Here is a 13,464-nt window from a genome sequence, read left to right on the forward strand (position 1 = left end):
CCTTTCCTGCAAATGAGCACAGCGCATTTCTGAAGGAATACACGTTATATTAGCTAGAACATCCCAGGTGGCCACTGGGCCACCTAGATCCCCCTCCCATCGACTACGGAGTAATGAGAAATCTTTCCCAAGCCTCAAACTAACCAAAGCCCTATGAAGAGCTGCGATAGACAAAAAAATGACGAAGGTGAGCACCCAAAGGAAAGCACAAGGCCACACTATCCAAGGAAAGAAAATAATGTTTAAGTTGACAGAAAGCATAACAATCACCCCAGCGAACACCCACTCTGCTAGAAAAATCTACATAAGCAATGAGAGATCCCGTCGGGGTAGTGAGGTGGTCAAGGAGGGTGATCCCAGACCTCTCCCAGTGACATTAGGTCACATTTTCCCTCCCTGGCAGAAAAGCCACATTTCCCTGGATGGGCAATAATGGCAAAATTTGTGGGTTACTCCTCAAGCGTGTAACCAACACCTGCCATGCAAATCACAAAGGGGAGACCAACCAACTATTTTTAAGGTGTGAGGGTAACAGCCACAGGAGAGCCTGTAAAATAGAATTAAAATGATAGGGAGCCACGTAAGCCTGCTCCAAAACCAAAGGACTATAGGTATCAGTGCCATGAAGCCAATCCACCACATGCTGAAGAAGACAAGCAACATTATAGAGCCTAAGGTCTGGAAGCCCCAAATCTCCCAGAACCCAACAGGAAAGGAAAGTAAAGTTTAGATTTTTTTCCCTGCCCAACAAAAGCAGCGAAGCAGCTGATGGAGACGGGTAAGATTTCTAGCCAAAATCTGCATTGGGAAAAATGATCATTTTGTATAGATTTATCTGCCCCAATAAAGATAAACTTCATGGAGACACCACTGCTCAAAGCGACGCTTAGTCTTAGTCAATAAAAGTTGGACAATTGTGCAGCTGTTAAAAAAAATTCCCATTTGAGCTAATTTTGAACAAAGAAATTTTGAACAAAGAAATCTAAGTACAGATATATGTAAATTGTCTAGCAACCCTAGCATGTTTTACTCCTGGTGGAATTCTGTTCAACTGCGCAATGCAGAATTTGCACAGAATTGTATAGTCATGCAGAATTCCCCCTTTCTCATGCAGAATATCCAGATGGTGTCAGTTATCAGGTCATGGTATCGGCAGTGATTCCCACGTGCTGCCTGCTGTTAACCCGGAAGTCTCTTCGCAGCAGAGAGGAGGCTTCTGGGTTAGTGGCAGGAGCGCGTGTGAATTGCTGCCAATACCGCGACCCGATGAAGAAAGCCTTACTAGGGAGAGTATGGGGGAGGAAACATAGCCCATAGAAAAAGTTGTTGGCAGGGGGAGGGGTGAAAGGAAGGAAAAATGCTGGCACAGGGGGAAGGAGGGAGACATGCATGGTGAGGGGAGAAGGTGAAATGTTTTACATGATGGAGGGGAGGAAGGGATAGATAGTTCATGGAGGGGGAGAGAGGGTTGACCTAGGGTACAAGGCAAGGGGAGCAAGAGATGGTAGACAGTGGGAAAAACCCAGAAATGCTAGATATGACAGTGGGAGGGAGAGAATGCTGCATAGGTGAGGGACCTTCTTCCTCTATAATATTACCAAAATTTGACCCTTCCTCTCCGAACATACTACCAAAACACATCCATGCCCTCATCACCTCACTCTTAGAATACTGCAACTTGCTATTCTTAGGCCTTCCACTTAGCCATCTCACTCCTCTCCAATCTGTGCAGAATTCAGCTACATGACTCATATTCCGGGAGAGCCGCTTTACTCACATTACTCCTCTCCTGAAGTCACTTTATTGGCTTCCCATCCATTTCCGAATACAATTCAAACTCTTCTTACTGACCTACAAATGCACTTATTCAGCTGCCCCTCACCATTTCTCTTCACTTATCTCCCTCTATGATCCTCCTCCCAGCTATGATCCTCTGCTCAGCTGGTAAGTTCCTCCTATCTGTGCCCTTCTCTTCAACTGCGAAATCCAGACTCCATCCCTTCTACCTTGCTGCACCGTATGCTTGGAACAAGCTGCTCGAATCCCTACAGCGGGCTCCGTCTCTGGCAGTGTTCAAGGCCCGTTTAAAAGCCCACCTCTTTGAAAGTGCTTTTGACTCCTAACTCCTCTCACCTTGGGTTCTGCATCCCCTACCCTCTATGTCATGTCTGTCTGCCTAAGTCAGATTGTAAGCTTTTCCAAGCAGGGACTGTCTATAAATGCCATAATGTACAGCGCTATATAAGTGATAAGTAATAATAGTACTAGCAGGGATGCAAGGGAGGGAGAGAAAGAGGTGTTGGACAGGGGAGAGTTTGGGTATCTGTTCAACTATGGAATTGTCTTTGCCTGATTAATAGAAAGCCTAATGAGTTACAAAAATTTTGAGGCCTCAATATAAGCTTTTAAAAAAGTAGTCATGAAGTAAGCAGCTGGGTGTCCAAACATTTACAGTTGCCATATTCATTTTCTAAACATTTTCACAGTATTAAAATCAACAAGCAAATTATGTATTAAAATTTATAGAAAGATGTGATACACTCAAGTTGAATGCATATAAACTATTATACAGGTGCAACTTGACATCCACCACACTGAAGATATTACCATATTTTTCGCTCCATAAGACACACTTTTTTCCCCACCCAAAAGTGGGTGGAAATCTCGGTGCGTCTTATGTAGCGAAAGTACAAAAAATTTACACACACACCCCCCCGTACCGTTTAAAAACATCCCTCCTGCTGCATCTTTGTAAAATCCCAAACCCCCACCCCCACCCGTGGTACCTTGTTACAAATAACTTGGTAGTCAAGCGTGATCCCTCCCTTGCTAGCTGTCTCCTCCTATTTCCCTGCAAGCGATGCACAGGTCAGAAGAGCGCGAAGGTCAGGAGCAAAGCTTTCCTTGGGCCCGCACTGCTTTATGCATGGCTGCGATTAATTCTCGCGGGACTCGCAAGAACTGACCGCAGCCATTCAGAAAGCAGCAAAGGCCCAAGCGGGAGCATGGATAGCTTTGCTCCTGACCTCCGCACTCTTCTGACCTGTGCACCACTGGCTGGGAAATAAGAGGAGCAAGCTAGCGAGAGAGGCAGGAATTTTAAAAGGTACCGGGGTTGGGGGGATGTTTAAATACCAAAACAGCTGTCTAGGAAAGGAGGGAGGGAGGGATTTTAAAAGGTACCGGAGGGTTGGGGTATGTTTAAAATACCAAAACAGCTGTCTAGGAAAGGAGGGAGGGAGGGATTTTAAAAGGTACCGGAGGGTTGGAGCTGTAAATGTAAATGTAAAAATACCAAGACAGCCGTCTAGGGAGGAAGGGAGGTATTTTTTAAAAGTACGAGTGGGATATGATTAAAAAAGGTACTGGGGGGTACGTGGGGGGTATGGTGGGATGATTTAGGATACTGGGGGGTATGGGGGGATGATTTAGGATACGTGGGGGGTATGGGGCCTGCCTGCCTGTCTGTCACTAGGCCTGCCTGCCACTAGGCCAGCCTGTCTGTCACTAGGCCACTAGGTCTGCCTGCCACTAGGCCTGCCTGCCCTGTCCCGGCCTACCACCAGGGGGGGGACAGGGTACAGAGCCTGGCAGGGAGGGGGGAAAGGGTGCAGAGCCTGACAAGGAGTAGGAGGTTTGGTACAGAGCCTGGCAGGGAGAATTTGGTTCAGAATGTTTTTTCCTTTAAATCTAGGGTTTGTCTTATTGTCAGGTGCATCTTATGGAACGAAAAATACAGTATCTGGGGATGCCTAATTTACATTGGAGGTGGTGTGCATAGGTTGGGACCTAACTATCCTCTCCTTTTATAAAGCCGCGTTAGGCTTTTTTATCGCCGGCCACATCGGTATTAGTTCTGATGCTCATAGGAATTCTATGAGCACTGGTGCTAATACCGCCGTGGCTGGCAATAAAAAAGCCTAACACGGCTTTTTAAAAGAAGCCCGATATCTTTGGTGTACAGTCACGATCCTAATATTAAAAAGTTCTGGGAGGAAGGATATAAGGAAGTTATTGTGAATAGTGAGAAAGAGCTCCAAAGCTTTTTTGTTGAGGTTGGTTCCGTAATGGGACAGAAAAAATACAGGTTGGTAAAAATGGGGTTAATAGCTTCCTGGTGCGAGACTGCAGCAAGCTGGAAATACATAGACACTCCATTGGGTTAATGGAAAAACCGACAGCACTTTGTAATGATAGCTATACATTCTCTGTCAGGTTCTATTTGGACAGTGAGGGTAGGTTGAGGGTAAATTTAGGGCATTGGGACATGAGGTTATAGAAGTAGAATTGCTTACTCTGTAGGGATAGTGGGAATTTATAAATAAGGGGAAAGGAGTAGGGTTACCTGATTTCCCTCGACATGCCATCCTTTTGACGACATGTTCAGGGGTCTGGACAGCTTTTCAAAACCTGGCACTTTGTCTGAGTTTTGAAAAGCCTCTTCAAATTGCATCGGGCAGGGAAGAAGTCCGTCCATGCGTGTGATGTCATCACATGGAATCCGCACATGCGAGAACTTCCTCCCTAACCGACAGAGCAGACAATGGGAGGGGGGGGGGCTAGGTCAGGATAAGAGCATTATAGGGCAGGCCTGGGGGGGCAGGTCTAGGGGGTCCAGATTTTCCAATTGGAAAATTTGGCAACCCTAGAGAGGAGATGAGATCTTCCCAGGGTAGAAGGGGATGGGGTGGGGGATAAACACTCGAGGACGGTAGATGGAACATGGAGGAAGTTTAAGTGTGCATTTAATAAGGGAAATGGCAGAGCAAAACTAAAGTAGCAGAATGACTTTCCCAGGAGCGAGTATGATCAATATTGCTAAAAGAAACTGGGCCTTTGACAGGAACATGATGATTAAGATGCCACCCTTTTGTTTATTGAAAATGCTGCCTACAGTGCACACTCGTCTTACCATAGTATTAGAATTATTTGTGCTTCCTGGAAGGATTTATCTCAAGTAGAATATACTAAATGGTGGAAGTTAATTTGTATTATTTTGGTCACACCATCGGAAGAGAGAGATCACTAGAGAAGGACTTCATATTTGGGAAGATCGAAGGAACCAGGTGAAGAGGGTGACCTGCAATCAAATGGTTGGACACGCTGAAAACATCAATGGGTATGACACTGGAGAACCTTTCCAGACTAGCACAAAACCGATTTCTTTTTAGATCCACAATTCATCAAGTCGCTAGGACTTGAGCATGAGTCAATGGCACCTAACCACAACAACATGTGCTTGTAGTGGAATCAAATACAGCTTGGGAGAAAAGAGGCGATACATGTTCAAACTTCTTTTTGAAAATTAGTCTAGCAGCCATATTCTGTACTAATTGTAATTTTTTTTTGCACATGACATTAGTACTGACCCCATAAAGGGAATTATAGTAGCATTGCCAGAGATTGTGATAAGAGCGGATAGCGTAGCTGGTTTTAAGAAAGGTTTGGACAAGTTGCTGGAGGAAAAGTCCATAGTCTGTTATTGAGAAAGACATGGGGGCTGCTTGCCCTGGATTGGTAACATGGAATATTGCTACTCCTTGAGTTTTGGCCAGGTACTAGTGACCTGGATTGGCCACCATGAGAACGGGCTATTGGGCTTGATGGACCATTGGTCTGACCCAGTAAGGCTATTCTTATGTTAAGTTGTACCAGAATCATAACCTGAACCATGAATGCAAAATACTTTTCATGGAAACAACAGAGCAGACAGATCGCAGTTTCATTAAATTTTTTTTTTTTTTAACCACTTTGACATTATTCACTTAAGTTTCAAAGGTAAGGAAGGAGTCTAATATAACTCCTAAAACTTTGGAAGAAGTTATCAACCAAGATTATACTGCTCTTATTTAATGTTATTGTTGAAGGAATATCAGATTGATAATCTCTGCTGCAACCCTGACCTTTACCACTCTGTACCACTAATAGTAACTTGCATACATTTAAAACACTTGAACAGTTTAATGTATATTGTGTGATGGACAGTATAACTATGTACTTGGAAATTGTGGCCAGGAAAGGGGGGGGAAGGCTATGGTTGTGGTTGGTCCACGGGCCTATGAACTTGTGATCTGTCCCTGATTATGTAATGCCTCAAATATCAACAGTCCAGAAGTAAAGAGGGACACAAAGTACAAAATAAACAACAAAGAAAACAGCAGAAAGGGCAGGAATGAGCAATCAAAGTATTAAGAGCCAACACAGGGTTGCGTATGCACAGTTCCAGAATGTGGAGGTTGTAGAAAACTCTTCCTTATGTGAAAAGCGTCCACTGCTTCAGTACATCCTCTTCTGGAAATGAAAGTGATGGAAAACTAGTTCACACTGGAAACTTGGCAAAGGCAATACTTGACCCCTGACACAGGCGGACAAAACCATGACCCATGTGGGGAAGATTGTGGATTATGACTTCAGACCTTTAAATACCTTTTTGATGTGTTGGATTTTGATTTTTTTTCTTTGGATTTTCTTTTGGATTCTTTTTTGCACTGGGGAGCACATTGAGAAGCTGGAGTATTGAAAGCTACGGGCGCAGTAAAAGCCCAGCCACCAAAAGCTAAGTTATAAAAATTATTTTCATTACAGTTACTCTCTTGCTGATATGATAAACATAGAAATTAACAGCTATGATAGTAATTCAGAGGAAGGCAGGCAGGGTGCTATGATGTTATAAAGCCTGAGCTGGTGGAATCCGTGGTTCATATAACGGAAGCTTATCGGCTTTTCACTGAGCACATTTAATTATTTAGTCATTTAGTCATTATATTTTTTTTTTGAGCTATATCAATTCTCTATTTTGAGGAATTTTGGGTCTTCAACACTTTGATTGCCCAAACCTGAAGGTCCCTTGTGCTGGTTTTTTTTTTTTTGTTATCAAATACCAACAGTGTCATGCAACTGATATCTGCCATGCAACTGGCAACCAATATAATTTGATAAACAGAGAAGTAATGTGGTCTGTCCTAGTCAGCTCAACAATCATGCATGCAAAAGAATTTTGAGCTACTTGTAAACTGCTTAGATAATTTTTTTTAGTTGTAGTATATCAAATAAAGTTGAAATATGAGTGACTCTGGATGCAGAAGATAGAGAGATCAAGTAAATAGGTTCAATGGTAGGGGGACCACACATATAGGATGCCCTAGACCCCAACATTGTAATAATGTGGTCCTAACTCCAAGTCCTACGGCAGAAATAAATTTTGATTGAACAAAGAAAGCAGGAACCAGCATAACATTTCAGATTCTTTCCAAAATCATAGCAAGGCAGGCAATTATCAGCATCTCCTGTCTGTACAGACCTGCTCTGGGAGAAATCCTTGATGGAGGTAGTGTACAGATATCCAGCTGACTTAGTTCCAGATACTGGTATCCTAATCTGGAACACAAAAACCAGAAATCTTTAAAGTATAAACGTATCTGTTTTCTCTCCTTGAAACACACAGCATTATTTCCTTCAGATTCTGCTGTGTTTTCTGTTGCACTCAAAATAGGCTCTGTCTTAAGGTAAGTTTACTAGTACACATTCCTCCTAATATATAAATAAGAGTGAAACCTTTGCGGGAAGGATGGGAGGAGTGCATTCTTTTGAGCTACAGTGTTTATTTCAATTGAAATCTACTTTGCTGCCTTCCTATATTAAGGCTTCATGAAGTTTTGACTTTTTTTTTTTTTTTGGAAAATAAGAAAATGCATAATATGCCCCGTATATTCTTTTTTTTTTTTTTTTTTTAATTATTTTCAACTTAAATTTCAAGTATTACACTTGTACAGAAAGCAAGAATAGAATAGATATCAAATACAATAGTAATATAATTCCTAAGTTAACAATTATACTATTTATGCTCAGGTCCACAAATTAAGATCCAAGAATTAAAGAAAATTGGCGAAATTATAAGGAAAAACAGTACTAATATTAAGAAACTGAGAGCTATAGCACTGAGATGGGGGTCACAATATCCAAATTATAGGGCTCAAAGATTATTAACATTCAGACGAGACATAGCCACGAAATTTGTCAGTTGTGATGGTTCAAAAAACACATATTTAAGAGTACGGTAATACACAATACATTTACACGGGTGTCTCAAATAAAAAGTTGCCCCCAAAGATAAAACCCCAGGTTTCAAAAGAAGAAATTCACGGCGGCGCCTTTGCATCTTCCGTGCCAAATCTGGAAACGCCCCGTATATTCTGGTGCTCTTTCAGTACATAAACTCAGTTATCATAATGCAGTTGGCAGAGTAAATCTAAAATAGCAGAATGACTTTTCCCATTAATGCTTACGGTAAATGAGTGACCAATAGTGCTAAAAGAAACCGGGCCTTTGATGGGAACATGTTGCCCTCTTTTGTTTGCCGGATTTTGTGTTTACAGTATAGTGCTTTGGTTTCCTCACTGTGTTGTTTCTTTAAACACACTAATGAAGTTTGAAATTTAAAAAAAAGAACCTGGGCCTAATGAGAACAAAATGTTAATGAGCTGCTTTGAATGAAAATGGATTGCAAGCAGCTTATTAATATTAAAAAGGTTTAATGTGGATTGTGATACACTTTGCAATCTATAGTAAGCCCAGGAAAGCTAAGTACATCTCAAGCAGTGTGGCTAGCTTGGCTTGAGAATGCTCATCAAGTAACTGTTGAGAATCATGCACCACCTTCAGGAGAGGCACCAGTGTTGATCTCCAATGCATCAGGGGCAATAACTTTACTGCAACAGCAATCACTAGTGTCTCCGGCTTCCTGCTCTGCGATGTAAAACATGACAGTTAGGCCTTGGTAAAGTAACCCCCCTTTGGAAATTGCACCCCTTCCATGCTGCCATCAGATTAAGCCTCCCCTTGTCAGACCCTCTGCTCTCACATACTTGCCTGCCCACACAGATAACCCTCGCTCAAGTCCCCCTTAAATTACTGATCCTTGATGGTTCCATCAAGGTAAGAAGTGGTTCTCAATGGCTTCTGCACAGCCTGTTATCAAAATAAAAAAATTGTGCTGACAGACCCGAGGCTCCTGTTTGCTGTGCATGGGATGGGCAAATGAAAAGCCTTGGATCAGGTGGTACCATTTTGAATTCTGGTACTGGCTGGACAGAAACTTTTGAGCACAACTCCTGTCCTAACTATCAAGACTCAACAGCATAAAGGAAGATGAAGATCTGAGAGGGCTCTGTGGGAAACGGGGAGAGGTGGTTGAGGGGGAGAGTTTTTGATCATGGTGTCAGGGCTAACAGAGGCTATCTTTTAGGAGAACAGTACAAGCCACAGGGATCTACCTGGAGAGAGGGTTCAGGTGGAGGTGTGTACTCTGGTGGTGATCAATTTAATCAGGGTTAACTGCCCCACTTTATAACGTGGGCCTGACACTTGCAAAAGCTCAGATGTTACAATTGCTTACCATTTGTAGAAATGCAGAACTTATTATACTATAATACTCCCATGGGATCTAACCGAGGTTAAAACAATGCATTAATCACACAAAAATAGAGACTGACCTGGCATCAGTTAAATTAGACCCAGATATTCAATGCCAGGCCATGCCTGGGCACCAGAACTAAATGCAAAGGTCTGCTGTGGCACCCAGAAGTTATGAGGGTATGACCAATATTCAGTACTGTATATGCATGCCTAACCAAAGTTAGGACTTTCTGTGGTCCATCTTGCCTGGTTACATATTTGGGCATTAGCACTGAATATCACTTGTACCCAAATAACCCAACTCCTCTGACCCCCAGACTGTACCACAGCACTTAACTTCCCTATTAAGTGCCATTGACCATCAGCAGGTGGCCAGCTGCTCTCTCCTGTCTGCTTAAACCATGCTGAATATCAACCCTAGGATGTAGTCTTAGGAGATAACAGACCTGATTTATTAAGCAAGGATTTTCCCCATTGACAAACTTTTCTGAAAGAAGTCTAGTTTCTCTTCTTGCATGTAAATGTTGGCTCCAGATGCTGCACTGTGCCCACATGTATTCTCACTATGAGCATGCTTTAACTTGTATGACTTCTTCCACCAATGCTGTATATGTATTTTAAAGCAAAACAAGTCTCCCCCCCTCCATCCCGCTCACACATATTCAGTTCAAGCAGTGAGAATGGGAAAAGAATCTGCTGACACATTACCTGGGCTGTTTGCTTGTCAACGTGGTTGTAGCGGTCTGTCAGACTGATGTTGTGAACTTTCAGAGGGGGGGCTCCAAGTACCTCCAGTGCTGAGGGTTGGTTAGCGAGATGCTCCAAAGCTGCCTGGTAATATCCCGACTTGGCAAAAGTTTCTAAGGAAAACAACACAAGCAAATGGCTTTACTGTATTATAATTTATGAGTGAAGGCTTAATTCATCTATAGTAATATAGTTCATGCCACACTCTATTATATTTAATTTTTATTAATATTGCTTCTAGATTACAGAATTATTATTTATTCATCACATATCAAGTTCTTCCTTTCCATAAATCATTGTAGAACTCTTTCATTCAACTTCTATGGCCTCAGGGGCTACACTCGAGTGTTCTATAAAAGGTATGGAAAACCTGTCATATACTGAGAGATTGGAGAAACTGGGTCTCTTTTCCCTGGGGAAGAGGAGACTTAGAGGGGATATGATAGAGACTTATAAGATCATGAAGGGCATAGAGAGAGTAGAGAGGGACAGATTCTTCAAACTTTCGAATAATAAAAGAACAAGAGGGCACTTGGAAAAGTTGATAGGAGACAGATTCAAAACAAATACTAGGAAGTTCTTTTTTACCCAACGTGTGGTGGACACCTGGAATGCGCTTCCAGAGGATGTGATTGGGCAGAGTACGGTACTGGGGTTCAAGAAAGGATTAGACAAATTCCTACTGGAAAAGAGGATAGAGGGGTATAGATAGAAGATTACTGCACAGGTCCTGGACCTGCTGGGCCACCGTGTGAGCGGACTGCTGGGCACGATGGACCTTGGGTCTGACCCAGCAGAGGCATTTCTTATGTTCTTATGTTCTATTTCATGTAACACTGGAGCTTATCAGTACCAAGCCTCCTCATTGGCCTATAGAGCAATTTTTTCAGCTTCATTTGCAATTTGAATAAATATATAAATAAATTTCATGAAAAACTTATCTCATCTTAAGAAGATCCACTGAATGGGGCTGAGGCCACAGAAGTTGAATGAAAGAGTTCTACAGTGATTTAGGGACAGGAAGAACTTATATTTGATGAATAAATAAAAATTCTGTAATCTAGAAGCGTTATTGATAAAAATTAAATATAATAGAGTATGGCATGAACTATATTGCTATCTAAGGAAAATAAGCCATCGTTTGCTCTTAGTCACATGTTTTCTTGCACACAGTTCTGCCTGTATAAAAACAGCACCTCAGAACTGTGACTATGTGCAAGAAAACATGGAAAACTAAATTGCCCTTTGTGCCAAATAGGGGTCCTCTTTCATTAACCAAGAATGCATGGAGCTGGAGGTGACAGTGAGGATGAGATTAGGAAGATTTTCAAACCACTGTAATTAAAAGGAAGAATATCTGACCAAAATCTGTTCCACTGTCCTGTACCAAAGACAATCTTGTGGAACTCTGCTGGATCATACCACATTTGTTTATCCTCCGCTCTGTAGAGGGCCACAGGTTTAATCTGGAGACTTCTAATCTGCTTTCCATTGATATGTCTAACGTCAATGAGGATCCCATAAAAATTGTTGTACCTTAAAAATATATTCTAAATAGCATCAAAATAGCCTAACAATCACACCATCAAAATGTACAATCATATATATGCAAACTAAAATAAAGCAAATATGATAAATAAAATGATGGGGGAGGTGGCTGGGAGAAGAAGAAGCTGGGTGCAAAATGAGCCGTCACGTCAATACAAGGAAGGGCTGGAAGCGCCTAACTTCAAAGTAGGCGTGTTTAGGGACGGAGAAGAAGTTAGGCGCTATTAGGCCTATAATGTAGGCGTTTAAAACCCCAACCTGCACTGTAGGTGCCTACGTTTTAGTTAGACACAATTCTGTTCGTCGCCTAAGTGTGATTGACATGAAATAGGTGCCTATCTTTAGCCGCCTATATTTTTAGGCACCCGATTATAGAATCTGTCCCTAAGGGTGCATGCAGTTATCCTGTGCTATCCAGTTAGCACACAATAATGCAGCTGTACTAACTGATTAGCATAGAAACTCCCATTTCACACCCTCTAGACATGTCCCAGCCACAAAAAAATTTTTAAAATTTTTTAGCGCATTGTTACCATGCACAGATTTGGAGCTTAAAGCAGGATTCTTGAACACTAGCACTTACTGCAGCTTAGTAAAGGGGCTTCTTAATAAATTAATTACTTCCACTGAGATGCTATGCACTATTGGCTTAATGGGCCCAATTCTATGAAATGCACCTAAAACCTCTGTGCCAAGCAGTGTGGCGCTAAGTGCAATTCTATAAATGTTAGGCTCACTTTTTGCACTCAACACCGACTAAGCGTGCTTAGGCATTGCTAGGTATCCTAACTTTAGGAGCATCCTGTTTATGCCAGGGTTTTCTTCGCCTAAATACCTTGCACCTAATTTAGGTGCCTAACAAGGCCTAATTCACAAACATGCCCATGATCTGATCTTAAGCATGCCAAATTTTAGGTAGGTGCTTTGGACTAGGCACCTACTTTTTATAGGATCATGTTTTTCGAGCTAGGCGCCTAACTTTCAATTAACACCTCATAATTGGCTTTAATTGGACTTAAGTACTAATTATCAGCCCAAAATATGCGTAGTAATCGATTAAGGGCTCCTTTTACAAAACCGCAGTAGAGACTGTTGCTGCGGTAATTGCTCTGACACCCAAAGGAATTGAATGGGCATCAAAGTGTTTGCCATGCGGCAGTTGCTACTGCGGCTTTGTAAAAGGGAGGTAAGTTAGGCACCTACATCGGCTAGGTGCGCCGATGTAGGTGCCTAACTTTAGGTGGACTACATAAAATTTACCAGAATATGAACACTAATAACGTGCATTCGTCATAGGCGTAAATTCCTTTCTGTATTTATGCTAAAATTTAGTGCATAGTCCGTAGTTGTTACATCGCAAGAGGATTGCGAAAAATTGCAAGAGAACCTTGTGAGACTGAGCATCAAAATGGCAGATGACCTTTAATGTGAGCAAGTGCAAAGTGATGAATATGGGAAAGAGGAACCTGAACTATGTGATGCTGGGTTCTATGTTAGGAGTCACTAACCAGGAAAAGGATCTGAAACCCTCAGCTTGATGTGCGGCAGTGGCTAAGAAAGCAAATACAGTGGAACCTTGGTTTACGAGCATAATTCGTTCCAGAAGCATGCTCGTAAACCAAATTGCTCGTATATTAAAGCAAATTGCTCGTATATCAAACTGCTTTGATTGGTTCCACCTCCCCCCCCCCACGAGGCTACCGGCGCTGCTCCATTCTCCCCCCTTGAGGAATCCGATGCTGTTCCAAACCCCTC

At 42.2% G+C, this 13,464-nt stretch overlaps 1 protein-coding gene across 3 annotated transcripts in view; it reads right to left on the bottom strand.

Annotated features, from left to right (window-relative positions):
* The window catches only part of LOC117353854 (cytochrome c oxidase assembly factor 1 homolog), a 127,554-nt gene that overhangs the window by 703 nt on the left and 113,387 nt on the right, over positions 1 to 13,464 (bottom strand). For all 3 annotated transcript variants that reach the window (XM_033930292.1, XM_033930293.1, XM_033930291.1), the window contains exons 6-7: positions 10,123 to 10,274; positions 7,301 to 7,377 (exon numbers count right to left, since the gene is read on the bottom strand). In XM_033930292.1, the coding sequence (XP_033786183.1) occupies positions 7,301 to 7,377; positions 10,123 to 10,274 (229 nt within the window). The remainder of the gene's footprint in view (positions 1 to 7,300; positions 7,378 to 10,122; positions 10,275 to 13,464) is intronic.

Source organism: Geotrypetes seraphini, chromosome 2, assembly GCF_902459505.1.
Source record: "Geotrypetes seraphini chromosome 2, aGeoSer1.1, whole genome shotgun sequence".
Taxonomy (NCBI): Eukaryota; Metazoa; Chordata; class Amphibia; order Gymnophiona; family Dermophiidae; genus Geotrypetes; species Geotrypetes seraphini.